This window comes from Erinaceus europaeus, chromosome 16 (genome assembly GCF_950295315.1).
Source record: "Erinaceus europaeus chromosome 16, mEriEur2.1, whole genome shotgun sequence".
In the NCBI taxonomy this organism is placed as follows: domain Eukaryota; kingdom Metazoa; phylum Chordata; class Mammalia; order Eulipotyphla; family Erinaceidae; genus Erinaceus; species Erinaceus europaeus.
The window spans coordinates 56,964,158-56,976,164 of NC_080177.1; the positions used below are offsets into that span (position 1 = coordinate 56,964,158).

General features: G+C 39.6%; 1 protein-coding gene across 4 annotated transcripts in view; it reads right to left on the reverse strand.

Annotated features, from left to right (window-relative positions):
- KATNBL1 (katanin regulatory subunit B1 like 1) overlaps positions 1-12,007 on the reverse strand; it is a 63,049-nt gene that overhangs the window by 19,384 nt on the left and 31,658 nt on the right. For 3 of the 4 annotated variants that reach the window (XM_060175184.1, XM_007521679.3, XM_060175185.1), the window contains exons 2-3: positions 5,833-5,963; positions 4,524-4,564 (exon numbers count right to left, since the gene is read on the reverse strand). In XM_060175184.1, the coding sequence (XP_060031167.1) occupies positions 4,524-4,564; positions 5,833-5,949 (158 nt within the window). In that variant the 5' untranslated portion in view covers positions 5,950-5,963. Of the gene's footprint in view, positions 1-4,523; positions 4,565-5,832; positions 5,964-7,924; positions 8,015-12,007 lie in introns of all 4 variants that reach the window. The other variant, XM_060175181.1, reaches the window with a different exon arrangement.

Genomic DNA, 12,007 nt, shown 5'->3' on the forward strand with positions numbered 1-12,007 from the left:
GCCCACTCCCACCCCCCACTGGCCCAGGAAGCTGCATGTCTACCCCTCAACATGGGGTTTTTACTTGGGTGCCCCACTTACAATTTGGTCAGTAGATTAGAAGCTTCCAATAGCACAGCTATATACAAGATACTGGGTACTGTACAGCAAACCATAACAAAGGGACTTTTCAAAGTTAACCCAATTAACAAATAATGTGATAATAATATTAACTATTGATTGTCTTTTTGAACCCTAAGACAGCAGGAACCTATGCACATCTTCACTATAGAGCCCCTACTTCCCTCAGTCCTGGCACCCTTGGATAGGGCCCACTTTCCCGTATGCATCTCCCAATCCAAACCAAATAATATTGCATCCGCCGATCACAACCTAACCAAAGCAACGATTGCCATCTCAACATGCTTCACCTCAGACTGTATCCAGAGACTTCACGTGTGGAATGACAACCCTTCAGCTTCATTACTCGGGTGAGACCTTTCCTTTAATAGTACACTCTAATTTCATCTCAGGTAGTTCACTTTCTAACAAAGTCCCATAACCTAGATATACACCAGTTTCTGTGAGAGAGAGCTTATGTGCACACGTATCTATAAACTACTGCAAAATATATACCTGAAAGCAGGATTACACTAGAGTTTGCAGTGAGTACCTCCCTAACACTTCCTCTCCACTATTCCAAGCTTGGGATCCATGATTGCTCAACAAATTGTTTGGCTTCATATGTTAACTCTCTTTTCAATCACCAGGTTCCAGATGCCACCAGGATGCTGGCTAGGCTTCCCTGGATTGAAGACCCCACCAATGTGTCCTGGAGCTCAGCTTCCCCAGAGACACACCCTACTAGGGAAAGAGAGAGGCAGACTGGGGGTATGGACCGACCAGTCAACGCCCATGTTCAGCGGGGAAGCAATTACAGAAGCCAGACCTTCTACCTTCTGCAACCCTCAACGACCCTGGGTCCATGCTCCCAGAGGGATAGAGAATGGGAAAGCTACCATGGGAGGGGGTGGGTTATGGGGATTGGGTGGTGGGAATTGTGTGGAGTTGTACCTCTCCTACCTTATGCTTTTGTTCACTAATCCTTTCTAAAATAAAAAATTTAAAAAAAAAAAAAAAAAAAAAGAAAACAGTGGATTTGTGCAGGCACTGAGCTCCCGTGATAACCCTGATGGAGAAAAAAAAGTTCTAATTTTTATTGTAAAGAGTAAAATTATTAACCATTTGAAAAGCAATGAAAAGGAGGACTTATAGCCTGGGTGGTGGTGCAATAAGTAGATAGAGAGCACTGATCTCAAAAATATGAGGTCCTGAGTTTGATCTCTAGCATCACATGTGCCCACATGATGCACTGGCTCTCTTTCCCTCTCTTTCTCACTGATAAACAAATATTTAAAAAGTAGAAAGGGGGGGAACTTACTTTTTATTCCCCTTTCTACCAGAGTTATTACTGTGGGGCTTTTGGTGCCTATATGACAAATTCACTGCTTCTGGTGGCTTTTTCTGTCTTTCTTTTTTTTTTTTTTAAAGATTTTATTTATTGATTGATGAGAAAGGTAGGAGGAGAGAGAGAAAGAACCAGACATCACTCTGGTACATGTGCTTCCGGGGCTTGAACTCAGGACCTCATACTTGAGAGTCAAGCGCTTTATCTACTGCACCACCTTCCGGACCACAATTTTCTTAATTATATACAGATTTATCTATTTATTTATTATTAGACAGAGACAGAGAGAAACTGAGAGGGGAAGAGGATAGAAAGAGAAAGAGACAGAGAGACATCTGCAGCCCAGCTTCACCACTTGTGAAGTTTTCCCCCTACAGATGGGGACCAGCAGCTTGAACCTGGGTCCTTACGCACCTGTGCATAACCAGGTGCACCACTGCCTGTCCAACCCCCTTTTTTAACAGAGAAAGAAAAATTCAAAGGGAAAGGAGAGATAGAGTGGCAGAGTGAAAGAGGCATCTATAGCACTGCTTCACCACTTGTGAAGCTTCCTTCCTGCAGGTGGGGCCACCACCCAGCTTCCTACTAGATTTTTTTTTTCATGAAATATTACAGACTATTCTCAAAAAGAAAATCACTACTTCACTTGCAAAGCTCTCTCCCCGCAAGGGGAGAGAGAGGGAGGAGGAGGGGAGAGGAAGGAGGGGGAAGTGGGAAGAGAGAGAGAGAGAGAGGCTTGAACCCAGGTCCTTGTGCATTGTGACATGTGTGCTCAACCAGGTATGCCACCACCTGGCCCCTGAATCTTGTTTTTATACCATCACTGAAAGGGAGAGAAATCTGAAAAACACCAGAGGAGGCCAGGCACTGTTTCTCTTATCTGAGAAAGAAGAGGGAAAAAGGAAAGATATTTGGAAGTAGTAATAGGTATAGGTGTGGCTGAGATAGGAAGATAGGAAGGCAGGACTGTAGAAAAAAAATGGGCAAGAAAACAAAAACAAAACAAATAATATATATATATATATATACACATACACATATATATGGTATATATAGAATAGATATAGTTATAGAATCAATCCATTATCAGTGGCCCAGGGAGAACTACTAGAGTTTCCAATGGAGGGGATGGGGACACAGAACTCTGGTGGAATTATACCCCTATTATCTTATAATTTTATAAATCAATATTAAATCACTAATACAAATATTAAAAAAAGAAAAAAAAGAAGGAGCAAAATACATTGATGGGAAAGGAAGGAGAAGAGAGGCATTATAACAACATTCTACTACTCATGAAGCTTCCCCTGGAGAAAGTGCCCCCAGATGGTGCTGGGGCTCAAACCCAGGTCTTAGAGCTTGACAGAGTAAGTGCTCCAGTAGGTGAACTATCCCCCAATATCAGCATGCTTTGCACTCTTAAATTCTTGGAATCTCACAAAGAATTTTCAAGAATTATTGAGCTTTACTGTGCCACAAAGTAAAACTAAGAATATTTAATTCATTCAAAAATACAAGATTTGTTATATATTAATAAAGAATACTTACCAAAAATTCTATACTTTCTAAAACAGACAAAAATATAGGGAGAGGAATAACACTTTTTGTATTCTGCAAAAATTCTAATACCTAGCTCAATTGAAATGGCTGAATTCTTTTTTTTTTAAATTTTTTATTTAAGAAAGGATTAATGAACAAAAACATAAGGTAGGAGGGGTACAACTCCACACAATTCCCACCACCCAATCTCCATAACCCACCCGAAATGGCTGAATTCTTTGCCTGCTTCTACATTCAATCTACTAGGGTATCAAATATCATGTAGATTCTGCAAAGATTTGTATACTTGGTAAGAGTGAAAGTAAAGATGGTGTGTAATGGTATTGTAGTGAAATGTATGTGTGTGTGTGTGTGTGTGTTTTGTTTTATTTAAATTTTTAAAAAATATTTATTTATTTTCCCTTTTGTTGCCCTTCTTTTATTCACTATTGTTATAGTTATTATTGTTGTTGTTATTGCTGTTGTCATTGTTGGATAGGACAGAGAGAAATGGAGAAAGGAGGGGAGACAGACGGTGGAGAGAAAGATAAGACACCTGCAGACCTGCTTCACAGCCTGTGAAGTGACTCCCCTGCAGGTGGGGAGCCGGGGGCTGGAACTGGGATCCTTACACCGGTCCTTGCACTTCGCACCAAATGTGCTTAACCCACTGTGCTACTGCCCGACTCCGTATGTGTGTGTATTTTTTGACGTCATAAACTTCTTGAAATTGCTTAAAGAACCCAAAGTGTCATCAGACTATTATGCTTTGAGAATCAGTGGTTTAGTAGAAAATGCCATTAGAGTTTAAAAGAAGTGAGATTGTGAGCAATTTTACCACTTTCTGGCTGTAAGATTCCTGGAACAATGCACTTAATATCTCTAATCTTTGGTTTTTCTCCTAGTCAGGATAATTATAAATACAACTACTGTAAAGCCTCGGGATGAGGGGCCAGACAGTGGCACACCTGGTTAAGTGCTCACATTATAGTGCTCAAGGACCCAGATTCAAGCCCCTGGTTCCCATCTGCAAGGAGAAAGCTTCACAAGTGGTGAAGCAGGGCTGCAGGTGTCTGTCTCCTTCTCTCTTTATCTCCCCCTCTCCTCTCAGTTTCTCTCTGTCAATATCTCATGGTAAATAAATAAAGTATTAAAAATACTCAAGATGATATGGAAGAGTTTAGCACAGAGTTTGACATGAAGAGCTACTTGGGAATTAAGGAAAGAGTATTTGTTTTACCCTATTTTCATTTTTATTTTACTGTGGCGCTGGGGTTTCCACATTTGTGATACCACCTCCCAGTAGTGTCTCCATGATCAATCTACTCATTTTTTTCATGTTTAGAGAGAGGGGATAGAAGGATCAAGACTATAGCACCACTCTACAACACAGGATCGCCCCATGTGTTGCTCAAGACCAAATCCAAGATTTTGGGCTGGGCAGTGCCCTACTAGGTGAACTAGCTCCAGGCCCCTTTTTCATCTTACCTAGATTTTAATATTTGTAGTTTCCCATAGACTTCAAATAAGTTCTTACCTATTTATGTAAGCAGCCAACTGTTTTGGAGATTTCTTAACCTGAAAAATTAGACAGAAGCTATATTACCTTTTTAATTGTTATCAACAAATCTGAATTTAATGATTACATTTTCCAAATTAAAGCTTTGTTGATGTTCTAAACTACAGTCTTGCTTCTACTTACAACATTGTATGCAGGTATTTTTAGCAAAATAACATATCCATAACTCTATTTTCCATGCATTAGCTGCATATTAAACTCAAAGAATGCTTAATAAGAGAATTGAGTTTTAATATGGTTTAAAAGAAATCATACCTGTGCTAATGAGTCTTACGACACAGAACATAAAAAACATCTCTGGAATTCCTCTTTAATATTCAAATGATATCATGTCAAAACTGTATACTACAGGAAAGGAGTTTTCAAAGTTTTGGAAATATGAACATTTAAAAATTTTTATTTTATTAACTATATTTAACTTTGGGAGATCAAGCATAATGATCCCCTCCCCACTGTTCAGTTTAGTCATAACATTTCATATAGTTAACAGCATAAATTACTAATATGATAGACTAAATGACAGTTTCTCCCCCAAACTCATATAGAAAGTAAAAACCCCTAATAACCAGTGCTGGCCTTATGTGGTTAGGTTTCAGGGAGATGATTAGGCCATAAGGGTGGCAATCTCATGAATAGGATTAGTGCCTTATAAACCATACAGCAGGGGGAGTTAGGTGGTGGCCACACCGGGTTAAGCGCACATAATACGAAGTGCAAGGACCCACACGATGATCCCAGCTTGAGCCTCCGGCTCCCCTACCTGCAGGCTTGTGAAGTGGTGAAGCAGCTCTGCAGGTGTCTCCCCCTCTTTATCTACCCATCCCCTCTCAATTTCTCTGTCCTATCCAGTAAAAGGGGGAAAAATGGCTGCCTGGAGCAGTAGATTTGTAGTGTTGGCTGGCACTGAGCCCCAGCAATAACGCTGGAAGAAATAAATAAATAGGTTCGATTCCCTGCACCACTATAAGCCAGAGCTAAGTAGTGCTCTGGTAAAATACATATGAGAATACATATTACACCAGAAATCTCTCTTGCCTCTCTTTCTCTTACAATATTAGACTACAGCATTTAGTCAGTCATCTATGAACAAATAAGTGGACCCTCAGTTACCAAATGTTGCAAGGCTTTATTATTGAACTCCCAGCTTCCAGAATGCTGAGAAACAAACTTCTGTTGTTTGTAAATCACTAGTCAATTTTACTTTATTATAGCAGCCTAAAAAGACTAAGATACTGTCTTACTAATTGCCTAGGAACTATGGACTTACCTCCTTCATGTTCTTATTAGTGAAATTAGAGATTTTTTTTCGAGGAAGATCAATGAACTGATCCTCAATATTAGTGCAAAAGTTCCGTTTTTTAACATTGTGGGTTTCAGATGCCATAATCTCTTAAATACCTAGACAAAGTGATAAATGGAAAGTGTTAAAAGGTGGAGTCCATTCATTTCATTTGCATACATAAAAGATTAAAATACAACAGCTTCAAGCTATATAAGAGATACTTTACATAAAGTAGAACACAATCATAATTTATACAACCTTTTAGTCTTATTTTCCATATAATGAGTCATGCATTAATTCATGTCTTTATAGTAGTGGTGGTAAATATGACAGCCAAATGTACCAAAGACTAAAATTCAGAAACCAAACCACTGCTTCAGTATACATACACAATGGAATACTACTCAGCTATTAAAAATGGTGAATTCACCTTCTTCACCTCAGCTTAGATGGAGCTTGAAGGAATCATGTTAAGTGAGATAAGTCAGAAAGAGAAGGATGAATATGGGATGATGTCATTCATAGGCAAAAGTTGAAAAACAAGATCAGAAGGGAATACACTAAACAGAACCTGGACTGTAATAGGTGTATTGCACCAAAGTAAAAGACTCTGGGGTGGGTGGGTGGGGAGAATACAGGTCCATGAAGGATGATAAATGACATAGTGGGGGTTGTATTGTTAAATGGGAAACTGGGGAATGTTATGCATGTACAAACTACTGTATTTACTGTTGAATGTAAAACATTAATTCCCCAATAAAGAAATAAATTTATTAAAAAAAAAAGACTCTGGGGTTGTAGGGGAAGTACAGGTCCTGGAAAAGGATGGCAGAGGACCTAGTGGGGGTTGTATTGTTATGTGGAAAACTGAGAAGTGTTATGCATGTAGAAACTATTGTATTTACTGTAGAATGTAAAACATTAATCCCCCAATAAAGAAATTTAAAAAAAGAAGAAGAAATTGGGGTCGGGCGGTAGTGCAGCAGGTTAAGCGCACATGGCACCAAGCGCAAGGACCGGCATAAGGATCCTGGTTGGAGTCCCCAGCTCCCCACCTGCAGGGGAGTCAGTCACTTTACAAACGGTGAAGTAGGTCTACAGGTGTCTATCTTTCTCTCCCCCTCTGTCTTCCCCTCCTCTCTCGATTTCTCTCTGTCCTATCCAACAACAATGACATCAATAACAACAAGGGCAACAAAAGGGGGGCAGAAGGCCTCCAGGAACAATAATTCTGGAGACAAAATAAAAAATAAAATAAGAAGAAAAAAAAAAGACTCTAGGGTGGGGGAAGGGTTCTGGTCCTAGAACAGGATGGCAGAGGAGGACCTAATGGGGGTTAAACTGTTATGTGGAAATCTGAGAAATATTATGCATGTACAAATTATTGTATTTTACTGTCAACTGTAAACCATTAATCCCCAATAAGTAAGTTAAAAACAAACAAACATGTGGTTCGGGAGGTGGCACAATAGACAAAGCTGGATTCTCAACTATGAAGTCCCGAGTTCAATCTCTGGCAGCAACATGTACCAGAGTGATGTCTTATTCTTTCTCTTCTATCTTTCTCATGAATAAATAAATAAATTCTTTAAAAACAAACAAACAAACAAAAAACAAAAAAACATTGCTTCACATACAGCCACCAGTAGGCAGAGGGACCAAAATCAAACCTGTTTTATGTCCACTCCCCTCAGTTTTCCTAACTCTCTAAAGTTTGAAAAAATAATCCACACTGCCCAATTTATCCATTTATATCAAACAAGAATAAAATAGATTCTTTACTTATTTATATAAAAGAAGTCAGTGATTTCCTCCCTGCATTCCGGTTCCATACAAAAAAAATTTATTACAGTTCATCCCATGAACACAAGTTTCTTTTCCATTCTTTCTTCAAACATTTACTGAGGGTTTACTATATGCCAGACCCTGGAGCTAATGTAGATGACAGACAGATTTTGTTCTAAAAAAAAAAAATCATTGGGTCGGGTAGTGGCGCATTGAGTTAAATGCACATAGTACAAGAAGCACACGGACAGCCCAAGGATTCTGGTTCGAGCCCCGTCCCCCAGTTTCCCACCTGCAGGGGAAGTCACTTCACAAGTGGTGAAGCAGATCTGTAGGTGTCTTTCTCTACCTCTTGTCTTTCTCTCTCCTCTCAATTTCTGTCCTACCCAATAAAACAGAAAAAAAAATCATTTAGGAAGTATATTTAAATATCTTTTTTTTACATATTTGGTTTTTTTATGAGAGAGGGAGAACCAGAACATCACTCTGGAACATGCGATGTCAGGGACTGAACTCGGGACCTTATGCTTAAGAGTCCAATGCTTTATCCACTATGCCACCGCCTGGGGTTGCAGGAATTAAAAATATATATATTTATGGAAATATGGCACCAAAGTAAAAATCTCTGGGTGGAGGGTGAGGGTAAATGTTTAGCTTCACTGGGGGGAGGGGAGAAACAGGGAGGGACACAGACCTTTGGTGGTGGGAATGGTGTTAATATAAACTCCTATTAACGTACAGTCTCATAAATAACTATTTAATTAATATGAAAGGTGAAAAATAGATTGAATGTCTCAAACTTTTTGATGCATAGACCATAGGCTGAGTATATGTTCCTTCAATCTAAGCACTTAAAACTTCGAACTGATAGATTGAATTTTATCAGTGGGCTCAAATTATTAACACATTTCTAATAAGGACCTGTTCCTTGAAATATTAATCTTCTAAAAGCTTAGACCAGGGAAAACAGAAGCAACTGGTGGTGTTACTTTATAAGATACAACCATATATAAATAACACAAAAGGACAAAAATTACGGTGAGGTCTTGTATGATACAGCAAATGCTAACAAAGAAATTTTCAAAGTTAACCCAATTGCCAAAGTTTGCTTATAGCAATAACTATCTATTGCCTTTATTATTATTTATTTATTTACTTTAGCCTCCAGGGTTATTGCTGGGGCTCGGTGCTGGCACTACAAATCTAAAATCTACAAAACCTCTAACAGATCTCTCACCACTGTCACTGGTCATCTCTGTCAGGAACAACATAATAGAACCCTTTGTGGGCCCCTACAGGACCTTGGCCTCAACGTGGATCAACAATAGTAGGGAAAGTTCCATTCTCCGAAAGGAGGTTGGACAACATATTCTACCTACTACCCAAGGAAGATGGGTCCTGAAATTAGTGCAGCCTAGAATGTTGCTAGCCATGACCACAGAATGTGAGCTCAGACCTACAGGGATGCAGAGGTTACATAGGCTCCTGTGCTGAATATGGACCCCATATTAAACTGGTGGGGCTTACAGTTAACATTATTTATATACTTTCCCCATATTTGGGAGCTACTCTCTCCCCTGATGCAGCTTTCTAGTCCTTTTTATAACCATGACACCATCCATCTCCGCAGACAATAACCAGGGTCCACCTGCATATTAGATGTCAGGCTCAGGCAAAAAGTAGTAAAGTCATGGGCCCCTTGGAACAGGCCTACTAGCTTTTTCCAAAACGGAAACCTCAAACCTTCATCTCCAATATTCTTGCCTTTAGGTGCATGATTAGCCAACAATTTGTTCTGCTTTATATCTTAACTCTTTTTCAGCCACCAGGTTCCAGATGATACCATGATGCCAACCGGACTTCCCTGGGCAGATGACCCCACTATTGTGTCCTGGAGCCCCGCCTCCCCGGAGCCCCTTCCCACTAGGGAAAAAGAGAGAGGGGCTGGGAGTATGGATCCACCTGCCAATGCCCATGTTTAGTGGAAAAGCAATTACAGAAGCCAGGTCTTCCACCTTCTGCATCCCATAATGACCCTGGGTCCATACTCCCAGAGGGATAAAGATATGGAAGCTTTCAATGGAAGGGATGGGATGTGGAGCTCTGGGGGTGGGAATTGTGTGGAAATGTACCCCTCTTATGCTATAGTCTTAACAATATTTCCATCTTATAAATAAAAATAAAAAAGTCAAGCTTAGCAGTATTAAAACTTGAAAAAAAAAGAAATAGAAGGTAGGATTATAGAAAAAAAATGGGTTAAAATATAAATAGACAGACAGACCGTTACAAAAATAATAGTCAACTGCTATCTGTGACCTTGGGAGAACTACTGCAGTTTCCAATGGAGGGAATGAGGACAGAGAACTCTGTGGAGTGAGAACAGTATGGAATTGTATCCCTGTTATCTTGTAATTTTGTAACACACACACACACACACAAAAAAAAAAAAAAAAAAAAAAAAAAAAAACACCCAACCAGGAAAATTCAGCTAAGTGTTATCTCCTAGAACACAGGGTAAAAAAATAAAGGGGCAGGGAGTCAGGCGGTAGCGCAGCGGGTTAAGCTCAGGTGGCGCAAAGCGCAAGGAAGGGCGTAAGGATGCCGGTATGAGCCCCCGGCTCCCCACCTGCAGGGGAGTCGCTTCACAGGCGGTGAAGCAGGTCTGCAGGTGTCTATCTTTCTCTCCCCCTCGCTGTCTTTCCCCTCCTCTCTCCATTTCCCTCTGTCCTATTCACCAACGACGACAACAATAATAACTACAACAATAAAACAACAAGGGCAACAAAAGGGAATAAATAAATAAAATAAATATTTTTAAAAAAAAGTAAAGGGGCTGAGTGGTGGTGCACCTGGTTGAGTGTAAGTTACAATGTGCAAGGACTCAGGTTGGAGTCCCTGGTACCCCCTACAGGGGAAAAGCTTCAACAACCATAAAGCAAGACTGTGGCTGTCGCTTTTTCTTTTCTTTCTTTCTTCCTTTCTTCCTTCCTTCCTTCTTTTCTTTCTTTCTTAAGATTTATTTATTTATTTATTAGAAAGGTAGGAGGAGAGAGAGAAAGAACCACACATCACTCTAGGACATGTGTTGCTGGGGATTGATCGAACTTGGGACTTCATGCTTGAGAGTCTTAATGCTTTATCCACTGCACCACCTCCTGGACCTCTTTTCTTTTTCTTTTCTTTTCTTTCCTTTCCTTTTCTTTTCTTTTCTTTTAACCAGACTGTTCAGCTCTGGCTTATGGTGGTGTGGGGGCTTGAACCTGGGACTTTGGAGCCTCGGGTATGAGAGTTTGTTTGCATAACCACTATGCTATCTACCCTCCACTTTCTTCCTGTCTATCCCCTCTGCCCTCTCTATTTCTGGCTGTCTCTATACAATCAATAAGTATAAGACCAAATAAATAAATACATAAATAAATCAAAAGTTGATGAACAGGGATAAATATTGAAATAATACAAATCCCAGAAACATAGGAAACAAAGGCAAAAACCTAATAAATAGCTAAATAAAATGTACAGGGTTTCTGTGCATGACTTCTCAAAATGAAAGGGCACATTAAATGAGTAAATGAATGAAGATAAATCTAGACATGTTACTGGTACATTTCAGAATACCAAAGAAGCTATCACACCTATCATCAAAGTTCCTGTGCCATAACTAATTGGAACCCTCCAACTATCCCACATCACCTCTTCACCTGTGTTCCCTCTGATTGATAACCACATAGCTTTCATCAAATCTAAGAGTCAGTTTGATTACTATTGGTGGTTTTTTTTTTTTTGGCAAATTCGTTTGTTTTGGTTATCAATATTCCACATATGCATGAACCCATTCAATAGCTGTCCTTCACATTATTTCACATAGCATAAATAACCTCTAGTTCCATAAATCTTGTCCTAAATAGCATAATGTCCTATTTTTAATATCTGAATAGTTTTATATTGAATACATACTCCATACCTATTATTACTATTTTAAACCAGAGCACTGTTAAGTCCTAGCTTATGGTGACACTGGTGGGGCTATTCCATAACTCTGTCTAGCTGTCTTTTAATGGACATTTAAGTTGACTCCACATTTTGGCTATTTGACATAGTGCAGGTACGGACACAAAGGCACATATATCAAATTAGTGGTTCTTTCTCCTTTGCATATATGCAGTACAAATACACTATAGCTGGGGGCCATTTTTTCCTTTATTTTTTATTGGATAGCACAGAGAGAAACTGAGAGAGGAGGGGAAGATGGTGAGGGGGAAAAGCAGATCTGCTCTTCACCACTAGTGTACCAAAGCTTTTCTTCCCTCCCACCCCACATCCTTGCCAGGAGTTGTTTCCAATTTTTTAAAATGTAGATCATTATTCACTGGTGTGA